At 36.0% G+C, this 12,715-nt stretch overlaps 3 protein-coding genes across 6 annotated transcripts in view; 1 reads left to right on the top strand and 2 right to left on the bottom strand.

Moving 5' to 3' along the window:
* The window catches only part of cin (cinnamon), a 33,963-nt gene extending 33,752 nt beyond the window's left edge, over positions 1-211 (bottom strand). Inside the window, exon 1 of the mRNA XM_064359180.1 lies at positions 189-211. The gene's annotated coding sequence lies outside the window, so the exon portion shown is untranslated. The remainder of the gene's footprint in view (positions 1-188) is intronic.
* An 811-nt stretch (positions 212-1,022) lies between these two features.
* LOC103312742 (insulin-like receptor) lies at positions 1,023-4,207 on the top strand. The gene is made up of 4 exons (XM_008194174.3): positions 1,023-1,408; positions 1,482-1,650; positions 1,697-1,853; positions 1,901-4,207. Exons 1-4 carry the CDS (start codon positions 1,061-1,063, stop codon positions 3,948-3,950), a joined length of 2,724 nt encoding a protein of 907 aa, XP_008192396.1. The 5' UTR covers positions 1,023-1,060; the 3' UTR covers positions 3,951-4,207.
* Positions 3,938-9,214, bottom strand: Rh50. Of its 4 annotated transcripts, XM_015979598.2 has the most exons (9): positions 8,640-8,993; positions 8,405-8,591; positions 8,196-8,346; positions 5,362-5,515; positions 5,123-5,314; positions 4,969-5,078; positions 4,622-4,922; positions 4,422-4,576; positions 3,938-4,158 (listed from the first exon to the last, which is right to left on the bottom strand). In XM_015979598.2, the coding sequence occupies exons 1-9, from the start codon at positions 8,881-8,883 to the stop codon at positions 4,147-4,149; spliced, it is 1,506 nt and encodes a 501-aa protein (XP_015835084.1). In that variant the 5' UTR covers positions 8,884-8,993; the 3' UTR covers positions 3,938-4,146. The 4 variants fall into 4 exon arrangements, with proteins under 4 accessions (XP_015835084.1, XP_015835085.1, XP_015835086.1 ...); XM_015979599.2 differs by lacking the exons at positions 4,422-4,576; positions 8,640-8,993 and adding an exon at positions 9,027-9,214; XM_015979600.2 differs by lacking the exons at positions 4,422-4,576; positions 8,640-8,993 and adding an exon at positions 9,027-9,166 and having other exon boundaries at positions 8,405-8,583.
* Between the last annotated feature and the right edge of the window lie 3,501 nt (positions 9,215-12,715).

Genomic DNA, 12,715 nt, shown 5'->3' with positions numbered 1-12,715 from the left:
TGACTGACTACAGAGTTTACGTGACTCGGTTTAAACTACTAGCAAAAAGATGACCTAGCTGTGATATTTTGTTGGTTAATTGAAGAAATTACTTAAAAATTATTGCTGTTTATCTATTTTGCAAAATTACTGACTTATAAAAATTTGAAATATCGCCAAAATGCAAAAGTTAACTAAAAACCACTTACTTAAGGCTTCCAATTGCTGGACAGAAAGCACACCGTGAAAGTCACCAACTTTTTGTCTTAGTCTTGCGTGGCAAATTCAAAATTGCTTTACTTTCATCTACTTATATTTACTTGTATTCCTCATACTCCTCAAAAAAACACTAGTACCTAGTTTCTAATTGTGTAAATTCACTTTGAAATAGGAATAAAAAATAAAAAAAGATCAAATTTGAAGACGCAGTCACACAAATGTTAACAAAAACTACCTAAATTATTGCGTACGAGAATTACAAAGTCGCCAAAATCATTGGGTGTAATTCAACGGAATTTAATTAAAAAAATACACAACAGAAGACTTGAAGTAAATAGTGCGATACGAGTATGTGTCTTTTGGTAATGTTTTATTTTTTTTAAGCTGTAATTCGATAAAAGATTGAAATATTTACTGCACAATACAGTAATAATATGTAGTTGGTTTGTGTTTAATTTTTTGAATGTTTATCTAATTATCTTCAATACACTGAGTTTTATGCAAGTATGAAAAATATTACTTATTGTGAATTTTTTATTTTGACAAGTTTACGGGAGAAATTAAAAAAAATCACTGTGATATTACGTAGGTGGGTACTAAATAAATTTTGAATCGTTGAAAGTCGTCTCCTCTGCACTTTAACTAGATGTCTACAATAAGGCTCTGTGGGTTATTAATTGAATACAAAACGTTAATGTAATAAAAATGCAAAAATAATCCAATTGACACGATTTGACCTGTGTTCATTTCGACCCCAGTAGGTGTGCATTTGACATTGCACTGTCCATAAATATGCTTTTAATTGACTTGATCAGGATTTTATTTGAATATTCAGTTTCGTCTCGTCTCTCAAACCGTCACCATGTCTTGTACATTTTTTCTTACCATTTTATCAATTATTCTAGGAGTTGAAAGCAAAGTGTGCAAATCGGTGGATGTTAGAAATACTCCTAGTCACATTTCCGAATTTAGTGATTGTCGAGTAATAGACGGTGCCTTGCAAATTGTTCTTATGGAAAATTTTGATGCTACTGATTATATTAACATCAGTTTTGCTAAACTGGTTGAGATTACTGAGTATTTGCTTATTTATCGAGTGATGGGTTTGACATCATTAGATTTAATATTTCCGAAGCTTGTCAGTATTAAGGGGAGTTCATTGTTTCTTGGACATTCTCTTGTGGTCTATGACTTGCCAAATCTAGAGGAGGTACGTTAGTTTTTATGAGGTACAAGAAGCGCTTCAACGGTTTTTATAGCAGGTCTTGTCAATGTTTTTGTAGATTGGGTTACAAAAGTTACAAAGCATTGACAATGGAAATGTAAAAATTGCCAACTGTCCTCAGCTTTGCTACGTAAACACTGTTAATTGGACCGCCTTGGGAGTTCCAGTTGTCCATTACAACGAAACTGCAACTTGCAATGAAGAGAACTGTCCAACTGAGTGCAGGGGTGTGTTGGTAATTTTTCAATATTAGATGTGACTTGTTCTTTATAGGGTTTTGTTGGAACTCTTACACCTGCCAAAAAACGTCTAAAACAAAGTGTGACTCTTCTTGCATTGGCTGCACTCAAGACTACTCCCCGAATCATTGCCTTGAATGCAAATATTTTAACAATAGTGGCACTTGTCTTGAAAATTGTCCCGAAAACAAGTATTTAACAAATTTCCTTTTTCGCTCTATTACGAAATACTTTACAGAATCGTTGATAATTATTCTGGAAAATGCATCGAACCACAAAACTGTATTTCTAAAAACGGTTCTTGGACAACTTTCAGAAACATGTGTGTTCCAGAATCACCCAAAAACGCCGACTCTAGAAATTCGTCGAAAAAAATATGTGAAGGCATGAAGATTGTCAATCATTTTGAGCTCGAACAAATGGTTAATTGTACCCACATTAACGGTTCTTTAGAACTGTCCCTTGTGGGAAGCGTAAGCCTCAGTGACTTGGAACGAACTTTGGGAAAAATCGTTTCAATTTCAAAATATTTGAAAATAACGCGGTCACATAAACTCACATCGTTACAATTTTTCGACAAGTTGAGGACAATCAAAGGCGACCAGTTGTGGAGCAGGTACTACTCCTTCTACGTGACGAAAAATCAGAATTTGCAACAATTATTCGGCGGAAAATTCAAGCTCAATATAAAGAACGGGACGGTAATATTTCAAGACAATCCGCATCTTTGTCCGTATTATGTCGACAAGTTTTTCGATGTTACAAAAATTGCCAGTAAACATAAGCCCTTCAAATTTAAAAACGGGCATCAAGCGGCCTGCATTACTAAAGACATGACTGTTTCCATCGAATCAGTTAATTCGACCAATATTACACTGTCATGGAAGAAAGAAGGTAACAGGACAATCCTTGGTTACACCATTTATTACACTTACACGTTCGGTAACGTTGATTTTTTGAAAATGAAAGACGAAGTTGGTGAGGTTGATGGAGACTCTTGGTTGAGTGTTTTCGTCACAAACGCTTCCGTAACACTTAAAAATTTGTACGCGTTCTCTAATTACACCTATTACATCAAGACGCATTTCTTGTCATCGTTTGAAAATGTACAGACACCGGTGTACTACTTTGCTACGCCTCCGGGAGACCCAACCGAACCCAGAGAACTGGAAGCGGAGGCCAAAAGCGACACGATGATCGAACTGATTTGGAAAATTCCAAACTACATTAACGGCGAACTGTCTTACTACAAACTGGCAATTTACGTGCAGAAAGATTACGCGCCAATGATCCTCCAGAGGAATTACTGCCGGCACCCGTTTGTCGAGACTGGCTGTACTTGCATGAAAAAAGACATATTACAGATGTTTCTCCACCAAAACGTGTGCATAGGCCAGGATGGGGATCACTATTGCAATGACAAAACCGTCTACACCGTTGACGAAACCCCCAAAAGTGAGCCTCCGAAGAGTTTTAGGATCCACAAGAGATCTGTTACTTTCAACAGTACGATTAAGGACGGTCAAGAATTTATCCTCAACGCGACGGATAATTACACAGTGACTTTGCCAGTTTATGGTCTAGAACACTTCACGATGTATACTTTTTACGTGAGGGCTTGTAACAGTAAGGTGTCTGAAAATGATACCGAACACTGTGGGGGCCCAGAAATGGTGTCCGAAAGGACCCTGAAGAAAAATAGTGCTGATATTGTCTCTTCTCTGAGTATTCAAGTCAACAAAAGCGAAGCAAACATCAGCTGGACACAACCAGAATTTGCCAATTCGGTTATTTTAGCTTATAATGTTGAATACAGTAAAAACTCTGACACTGTTTCGGTTCTTACGTGTATCACGAGCAAACAATTTGATAATCAAGGGTTTTTAATACTGAAAGTATCACCCGGGAAGTATTCGGCCCGTGTCCGGGCCCTTTCTTTGGCCGGTTACGCTCAATATAGCACTTGGAATTATTTTGAAATTTTAGGGAATAATACTCACACTACTAATAATACGCATAATACGAATAATATCAAGCATAACAGTTACAATATCTGGGTGATCACGCTTTTAATTTTCTTTGCTGTTGTCATTGTTTTTGTGATTGGACTTGTGATTTATCGTCGGTATAAGTTAGCACAAAGTGTTGATTCTGATCGTTTGGTGCTTGGAGATCACGGTATCGGGATGGACGATAACGAGTGGGTTCTTGACCGGGAAACTGTTGAAATTATCAGAGACTTGGAGCGGAATTCAGTCGGAATGTTGTATCGCAATAAAGTGGACTAATTTATTTTATTTGAAATTATTACAAAATTGTGTTAACTATAGACATCTGCAGTCGGGGCTGGAAGTTCAAAACTGGGGTTGTCGTAGTGGCACCCCAGCGGGTCCTGCCGAGCTTTCACGTTCTGTTCCGGGAGTATCCAAGAGGTGGCGTCGTTATGAAAGCTCTCGCTTGAAATTGTCCCAACTTTTGTCAACTTTAGAATAAGTCCTGCAAATTGTATTGTAACAACAATGAATAAAAATTATTGAAATTGTTACGAATTTTTTTTATCGGGGATAATTAAATCAAATCGCAAATAAATCTGCCATATGGCACTAGAGCCGTAACTACAAAGCCAAATAGTTGCGTAATTTGCACATATTTACATAATTTGAAAGTGCGGGAAAATAAATTGAGGGTAAGTGCAGTACAATTAGAGAGGGTCAGTCTAGCCGGAATCTAGGGAGTGAAACAACAATTTTCTACAATACCCTTTCAAACACACTGTAGTAATTATTTTTAATCATGGGTTTAAACGTGACCATTGACCCAATTTCGGCCTTTTTTCTCGGCAAATGCCACGCGTGTCGATCGTCGAAACATTCCTCTTTCAGTGGTAGAAAGTTTTCCCACATTACAAGCATCCCTGAGTTATGGAATCACAATTCGGTAATTCTTTGCCGGTTATTACCTGTAAGTAACCCGGATGCGACCGCTAGAGTAACCGTAACTACAAGAGCTAGTGTTTGGTAACCGGCTTGTTGGGCCTCGTCTCGCCCGAGTCCCGGCTTCAGGAAGGTGTATTCGGCAGTTGCTGTCATATTTGGGCTCGCTCTGGCTGGGTATATCTCGTATAGAGTTTTACAGTAGGTGGCTTCTGAAGCTATTCCGGCCATGAATGCCCCAATTAGACCCGCTAATACTCCAGGAATGCCGTGAAGGTTATGAACGCCACAAGTATCTCTAATTCCGAAGTTTGAACTCAACCAAGGCTGGAATTCATTGTTTGCTAAGTCGCTCAAGATATGAGCAACTCACTGTAAGCTTGGCGTAACCCGCCACCGAGACGACGCCTGCGACGGCCCCAATGAGCACAGCACCGAAGGGTTGCAGCATGAGGTTGGCGGTCGTGCCGACGGCCACACCACCTTTGGAATTTTTTTACATTGTGAATTTGTCATCTTTTTGCTACCTGCGAGCGTGGAGTTTTGCACGTGCACCATGTCGAACTTGTGGTTTTTGCTGAAGATGAGCGAGACGGCGAAAGTCGTGACACAGCAGGAAGCCAGAGATAGATAAGTATTCATAACGGCCCTTTGCTGGCCGTCTCCTGTTAGCTCAACGGCGTTGAAACTGGGCCAATAAAGCCAAAGAAAGATTGTTCCTGGAAGAACATAAGTCACTGGTGTTTTATGTGACGTTGGATTATACCAATCATTGCGAAAAGATCGGACGTGTATCTCGATTCTTCGAGGCCGTTATCAGTGATTGTTTTCGCTTTTTTTAGTTCAATTACGTAACTAACGGCCAAGCCGAAATAGGCACCAAATGCATGGACAAACATCGATCCTCCAGCGTCCGCTACCTAGAAATAAACAAATTCAACATGCACCACATACAGTGATGCGATTGCAGACAAGAGGATGAATAGCTGATCTGCGAATTGGAAGGGATTTATGACTTGCGATGATAATACACGGATGAATGCGGCATTATTTGCGTTATTTTAAATTGACACTCGCCATTTGGATGGATACGTATAATTTGAAATAACACTGCGATTTGCCGGTTGTTTGCAAAATTTATCCATTCATTTATTTACAAGTAGTGCTCGGTTTGCCGGAAATTAGAACGCCATAATTTAGTTAACAGTGCTTATTTTTTGAACATCAGGAAAGAAAAGAATTACGTCATTAGTAATTGTTCTAATATGTACAGTCGAACTTTATTAAGTCGAATCCTTTGATATTTCGAAACTCTTTGGGCCGAAATTCCACCATTCATATTTTGAGTCTAAGATAATTTTTGTGCACAATAAACATTTAAGTACGGTTTATTATTAGAATAATATAAGAAATAATAAAACATATTTTTTGCACCGTACTGTGCAACCTATTATTTATTTCCGTATTACTTTTTTTGTTGAAGAGTGTATTTTTCTTATGCTGATTAACCGCTTATTAAAATATTCAAATCTTTTTTTGGCGTTATTTTTGATAAACGAATAACTGGAATTATTTTGCTGGCAACTGCCTATTAGAGTTATCGAAGTTTAACTGCACTTACTACTATAAGATACAAAAACAGTAATATTTTGAATAGTAATTATTATTGAAGGTAAAACTTTTAATAATAAATAGAAATTATTAACATTGTTTAACCCAAAATAATTTAGAAAAGTGGAACTTTTCTTCTTAGCAACACTTATTTTATTCATTCACTTTATTAACATAAATCTTAAGTGTACAACTGAAACTATGATAACCTACTATGATTTTCTAAAAATGATAAATTACAAATGGCAAAACTCGATTTTTTCAAATGCAACACCTTATATTTTATTGCATCATTACTTTTTTTATTAGCTTTTTGTCAATAAAGGTTTATGGCGTCTAATTTGTAAAATTTGTAAGATTTTTGCGAAATAAATTGATGGTTATATGTTAATTAAATTTTTAATTAAATTTAAAATTATAATTTTCGTGAAGTGAAGTACACGAAAAAAGTCCGTGTTCAACGCACAAGAAAAGTGAAAACTGTTTTCACTCACTAGATAATCATCGCTTTTCCTTACTTGTTAAACAATCTACGATTATTCGACGAGTTTGTGTAAATCAGACGCTTTATTTTTAATTTTTCGAATTAGATTCAACAAGGCTTAAAATTGCTTTAAATCTGTTAAAAATAATCTTACGAAATACCAAACAGTGTTCAAAACTGTCTTACAAAGGAGAAAAACCGGAAATTTTTACAGTGTCGAAGAATAAAATATGTAAAATTACATTACAGTACACAAAGTGACAAAGAAAATATTTGTAGAAACTCTTAATTTTTAGTGCTTTAAAAGCAGTTGTCTTAACATGATGATCACCATTTTATTACTTAATTATTATTATATCATCAAATCAAATAGAATCGAATAATGCAATCAACAGTTTTTCCCAATGTTTCATGGGAGTATTACAATTAAATATTTTTTATTTCTTTTCTCTTTATTATCATCATCATCTTCTTCTTCTTCTTCTTTTTCTTCTTCTTCTTCTTCTTCTTCTTCTTCTTCTTCTTCTTCTTCTTCTTATTATTATTATTATTATTATTATTATTATTATCATTATTAAGTTTGAGTATACACACTCATCTTTTGGTTTCTAAGCAATGATTTTTTCTCATCTTTAAATGCTGAGAGGCTTTTAAAAATAAGAGAATTACAAAATATATGCCTTTTAGTTAGTTTTTGACGAGTTTTTATGCTTGTGATTAGGTAAATGGGTAGTTCTAATTTGCAAGACATCATACTGTTTTCGACAAAAAATGAAACAACGTGTTTTCAAAACGGGCTCCTCATTTTATACGTAATATATTTAACTTTAAAATGTAAATAATATTTTCATTTTAGCTTGGAATAATTTATGTATGTTAGGTTTCAGTTTTGTTAATTGCTCTTACGTTTGGAACGTTATTGTAATTCATGATGTTGAAAGGGTTAAACTTTAATGAAATTTGTTGGAAGCAAATTTAGAAACATTTAGTGTTTTTAAATTGTTTCGTAAGTTGTTTCAAAATTTTATTGTGTTTAACAATGCAGTGTTGTAGCTTGTAGCGATCTCATGCTGCGCTTCATTGAAACTGGGATTGAATTAATTGTTCTATTGTAATAACTGATTACCATGTGGACGTTTAACTCAGACAACAGCTTAATAACGCAGCATAATCGTATTTAAAAATTAACATTTTTATATAGGCGTATTAAAAGGTCTTGCTGTTTATTCTTGGCCGGATGTTCCCAGAGATTGGAGTCGGATATGAAATTGTCGGTCGCTAATTCCCCCGTTTTTGTCATGGCTCGTTTGTGCCTTGCTGAAAGTGTCATCTGTTCTGTTGGTAACTGAACACTAATAATAAGAGTGGTGTGTATGAGCGTACAGAAGTGTTATTGTTGTAGTTTATATCAGGCACAAAGTTTGAAAACGCTCTCTCGGGTGGAATTAGGCGAACTTTCCGGCCGAACAACCGACGTCATTTTTAAAATATTGAAACAAATTTACCTGAAATATGTTCGATCCTAGAAAAGAATTGGCCGAAAAAACGGCGATTTCGACAATTCCCATGATCAGGAGCTGCATGTAAGAGGTGCGCCCCAAAACCGCCCCCATGGAAATGAGCACAGTGGCCGCGGCAATATCAGCTTTGTATAAACTGCAATCAAAACAAACACGAATTCCGAATCGAATTATAAAAAGAGGATCAAATTCACCTTCCAATTCCGAGCTTCATTTTATTATTCTCATTGAGCTGGTAAAAGCCCTGACAAAGCAAAGCCCATTGGATAATCAAAGCGCCCAATAAAAAATTAAAACCCACTGCACTGTAACCATATCGTCGTAAAAATGTCATAAGGAATCCAAACCCGATAAAAATCATCACGTGAATGTCCTGAAACACTGAAAAATATATTACGCATTGGTTTTCACCACACTTTGGCGTTTCACGTTTGTAGTCGCCGAACAATTTCCGCTTTTTAAAACCGCCAAAAACGGGGCCGAAGGAATTGCGGGGATCGGAAGCATCTGCCTCGTCAGAGTATTCAGCGAAATTTAGGAAAATCACCGCAATGGTCAGTTGGAAGAAGAACGTAATTAGGGCCAACTTGAATCGCTGGATTTTTTCGATCGTGGGATTGTTTGAATTTGTTGATGAGCGGTTGCAAATGTGATAGTCACAAAAGCGACGCATTTCCGCGCTATTCTCACACAAATAAAGAACTGGCCTCTTAGCTCCGCGTTAAAAATATTTTGCTATTGTCTTCCATTGAAATGCAAAGTTTTAGGATTGGTTATCGGGTTTGGGAAAAACATTAAATTTGGTTTAATACTCACTCGGGTAGGCATTGGATTCGTATTTATCATCATAAGTGGTGAAAATAAAAAATAGCACAATGAGGATAATTTGAATCAGAAGGACTAGCACAACGTCTGCTTTCTTGGCGAGCATGATGAACGATCGACTCGCGGTGAAAAACAACTTTATTATCGTGCAAAGTTCGTTCCAGAACTATTTCATAATTTACATCGGGGGGTCGATCAAAGACAAATTTCTAGTCTCGACACGAAGACGTAATCATTAAATAAAATATTTGTTTATAGCAGTGTGATTGAGTTAGCATCTTCTGGTTAATAAACAAATATCTTGACACCTTCATTCGTAATTTCACGTCCTGATAAATCTTCGTTACGCAAAAACCGGAATTGTCAGTTAATGGAAGCGACGTGGTTAATCGATAGCTTTTTCAGCTTGTCAGTTGTGTAAAAGCTCGTCCATACAACAAATAACAGGAGCTGAAAAAATTACCCCAATCGTCTGAGTTTTCAATGGCTGTGTAAGCTCAACAGTTAGTTTTTAATGAAAAGAGAATTGTACGTCAGGTTACACCGCGTTTGTTTATTTTCGAAATTATTATGTGAGAATGAATACATTATTCGCACGGTAATTGTTTGCTCAACTATTTCTGGCTCCACTAAGTGAATTGGAGACAACAATTCGCTCTATTTTTGTACGCAAAGGAAACGTTTTTATATCTATTATTTTAAGAATATGGCAGGAAAACAAGCCCTGCTTGTAGACTGAAACTGAGATTGTTCCGTAAACAAAGGGGTAACATAATATAGCCAGTTCGGAGGATATTGTGATGGATGGTATTCTCTTTTGACAATAATGCAGTGTCTAAATTGTGTGCCTCAGCACAGACAAGTGACCGATAAATTAAGAAGTTACCGGAAATTTGCTTCAGTTCCTTCAGTGTGTCGAAAACAATTATTATGTGTTACCGTGGTACAAAATTAATTATTAAATTAAACAGCATTAAATTTATGATGCTTGTGATTATGAAAATCCACTAGTAATTATATCTAATCGGAAATCGACCACATTTCACATTATCTAAAAAAGTTAAATTAATAATAAACCGGGGGTGTCCAATGAAATACGAACATTTCGCCGGAAGAGACCCTTGTTTTACCTGTCGCAGAATTTGATAAGCGATAGGTTGTTTATTTAGATTGATGCGTTAAATTAAGAGGAAGTTGAAGGTGGCGGTAGAAAATTACAACACTGGAATATTGACACCGATGAAAGCAAACATCAAACAAATTACGACGAGCATAAAATCCGTCTCGGAGATGTTTAAACAGAATTTTAGTATTCGTTTTAAGTCGAACATAATACCGCGCTCGTTGTAAAAATGTCTAGGTAAGACTGTGTGAATAAATGACTTTAAAAATTATCGCTCGGTTGGGTTTATTGAAATAAACGGAAGATCGCTGGAGTTTTTGGTTTTATTCTAGTAGTTTGAAGCAAACATGCTGATAAATTGGTGTAATTATTTCACTTAGTTTAACTTAATAATTTTTGTGTCGCCGGCTGCATTATGGATTTTCGAAATTGAGGCCAAAGTATTACTTTACATGCAACTTGTATTATTATATTGTTATAGTAATAACAGCATAAATCGTTCCTTATTTTGCAAAATTTTATTTTTTGTGCTCGGATTGATCGTGCAAGGCTGCGCCACAAAACTTGCAAAATAAATCAAAATTAAGGTAATGCATTGGTGACTGGTAGGCAGAAGGGATTAATTTGAATTAATGTTATGTAAAAAAGTTGTTCTGTGACGAGAGGGTGGAATGACGCATTAGTGGTGGCGTTTATTTCAGATTTATTAATGTAGCAAGATTCAGATCGAATTCATTGTGTGACATTCGTCAAGTCACATCCGCTCTATTTAAGCGATTTTTCTTCGAGTCGGAGTCATTTATAATCGGCTAGTTTAAACATGTGCGAGATTAGGAAGGGTTTGTTTGCGACGAAACTTTACAAAATGACAAATGTGTGAACCGTATGATGGAAGACATTCCGGGAAATACGAGAAACTGAATTTTACACAATTACTTGTTTAACACATTCGATCATGCGAAAGGCTTTGTCTAGCATTCGATGCTTTGTATCGCAATTTGATAAAATTCCGATTGATGGTATTTGTGCATTATTTACAAAGTCTAGTTCAACATGTTCATAATGTGGCAACTTCAAAGCATATTTTCGGGGAAACGTAATGAAAATCCATTTTATGCTGCAGTTTTAATTAAAAAGAAAAACAGTTTTCTGTGTTTATTCAAATACGTTGGCGCGGTGTACTGATTCGGACGGATATTTATGGTAATTTTTCTGCAATATTTGTTCTAGTTTTTAGGTCTTGTATATTTATATTTGTAATTAATTGCTTTGACTGAGCGAACGTAGCATATTTGTTTGTTTAATTCTTTTTGGGGAAAGGTCAGCAAGTTTTGACTCAACTTTTGAACCAAATGTTTAATTACCCCAATAATCGTTTAAAATCGATAAAATACCTGTTTGTTTTTTAACCGGAACGTACCCAAAATCATAAATTGTGCACCAAAATGCTTAATAAGCAAGTGGTTGTGATAGGGGTGGCTTATCTTAATGCGAAATGAAATGAAACACCGTCCATTTTTCTCATCCATTAACTTTAACATTATAAAAAATTCTGTGCTGTGTAATGATATTTCCAATTCCATTATGTTCATTAGTTTAAGTGGTTATTTCATTATTTCCACGAGAGCAAATTTAAAAACACATTATAATCTCCAACGGCCAATACCTGTTTAAAAATAATCGTAAATCAAGATAATGGTTGTACATCGAGTTGTGCCATTTTTGCACGCTACATAAACAGAACTGGAATAGCGCTTGAAAGTTTTAAAAGAGCGATAAATTACTTCAATTAAAGTTTTTGTCGTTTTAGCAATGAGAGGCCCAGGCTTAATTGTTTATGTATCAGTTTTTGAAAGAACTGAGCGCTCGGAGGATTGAGTTGTTCCTCGACAAAGAACAAGCGCAACGTACGAAATTTGCATAATCTATTTTAGTCAATGCAAATCTGCCGATCTATTGTCTATCCACCCTCCTTAGATCCATCAAGAAAATGGATGTTTGTTGAAGTAATTTCGGGAAAAATACGCTTTTTGTTTACTCACCCATTAGATATTTAATTACTATTTTAGCAGTAAGACGGTGGGTTTCGAGCAGGAACCGTCCTGCTGGAAGCTCGACCATTTCCAAGTTGAATCAATGTTCATTCTTCTCCGCTTTACTTCTTATCCAAGAATCAAGTACGTGATAGATCGCGAAAAAGAATGCTACGCCTTTTACTATATACGATTTTCCAGTGAGTACACGTCCGTTCTGTTTTATGAGCAGCCAACATTCTTGTACTTTTTTAATTAATCAAAATTATTTCCGGAAGTTCCGGGAAGTTTTTCCGCAATTTTTTGCATTTCGGTCGACTAGGGATGTTCGGATTATTCGTATCAACTCGAACTGAAAAGAGATTAAGGCCAGGATTTGCAGGAAAATGAGGCATTCACTTTTAACGAGGCCTGTGTGACATACACTAGGCCAAAAGGTTACGTTTTAATTACAACTGATAAGAGGCGGGTTTCAGCGCATTTATCCACTGATCGAATTTGTTCCAAGGGAATGTCATTAACTA

The sequence above is a fragment of the Tribolium castaneum genome, chromosome 9 (genome assembly GCF_031307605.1).
Source record: "Tribolium castaneum strain GA2 chromosome 9, icTriCast1.1, whole genome shotgun sequence".
Lineage (NCBI taxonomy): Eukaryota > Metazoa > Arthropoda > Insecta > Coleoptera > Tenebrionidae > Tribolium > Tribolium castaneum.
Note: the sequence above shows the minus strand (reverse complement) of the source record. Positions and strands in the feature narration are given on the sequence as shown.

Coding starts and splice junctions, on each gene's coding strand:
- LOC103312742 (XM_008194174.3), top strand. CDS start 1,061: ATGTCTTGTACATTTTTTCTTACCATTTTATCAATTATTCTAGGAGTT. Junction 1,409..1,481: donor ACTTGCCAAATCTAGAGGAG/GTACGTTAGTTT, acceptor ATGTTTTTGTAG/ATTGGGTTACAAAAGTTACA. Junction 1,854..1,900: donor GAAAATTGTCCCGAAAACAA/GTATTTAACAAA, acceptor AATACTTTACAG/AATCGTTGATAATTATTCTG.
- Rh50 (XM_015979597.2), bottom strand. CDS start 8,883: ATGCGTCGCTTTTGTGACTATCACATTTGCAACCGCTCATCAACAAAT. Junction 8,592..8,639: donor ATTGTTCGGCGACTACAAAC/GTGAAACGCCAA, acceptor TATATTTTTCAG/TGTTTCAGGACATTCACGTG. Junction 8,347..8,404: donor ATGAAGCTCGGAATTGGAAG/GTGAATTTGATC, acceptor TTTTGATTGCAG/TTTATACAAAGCTGATATTG.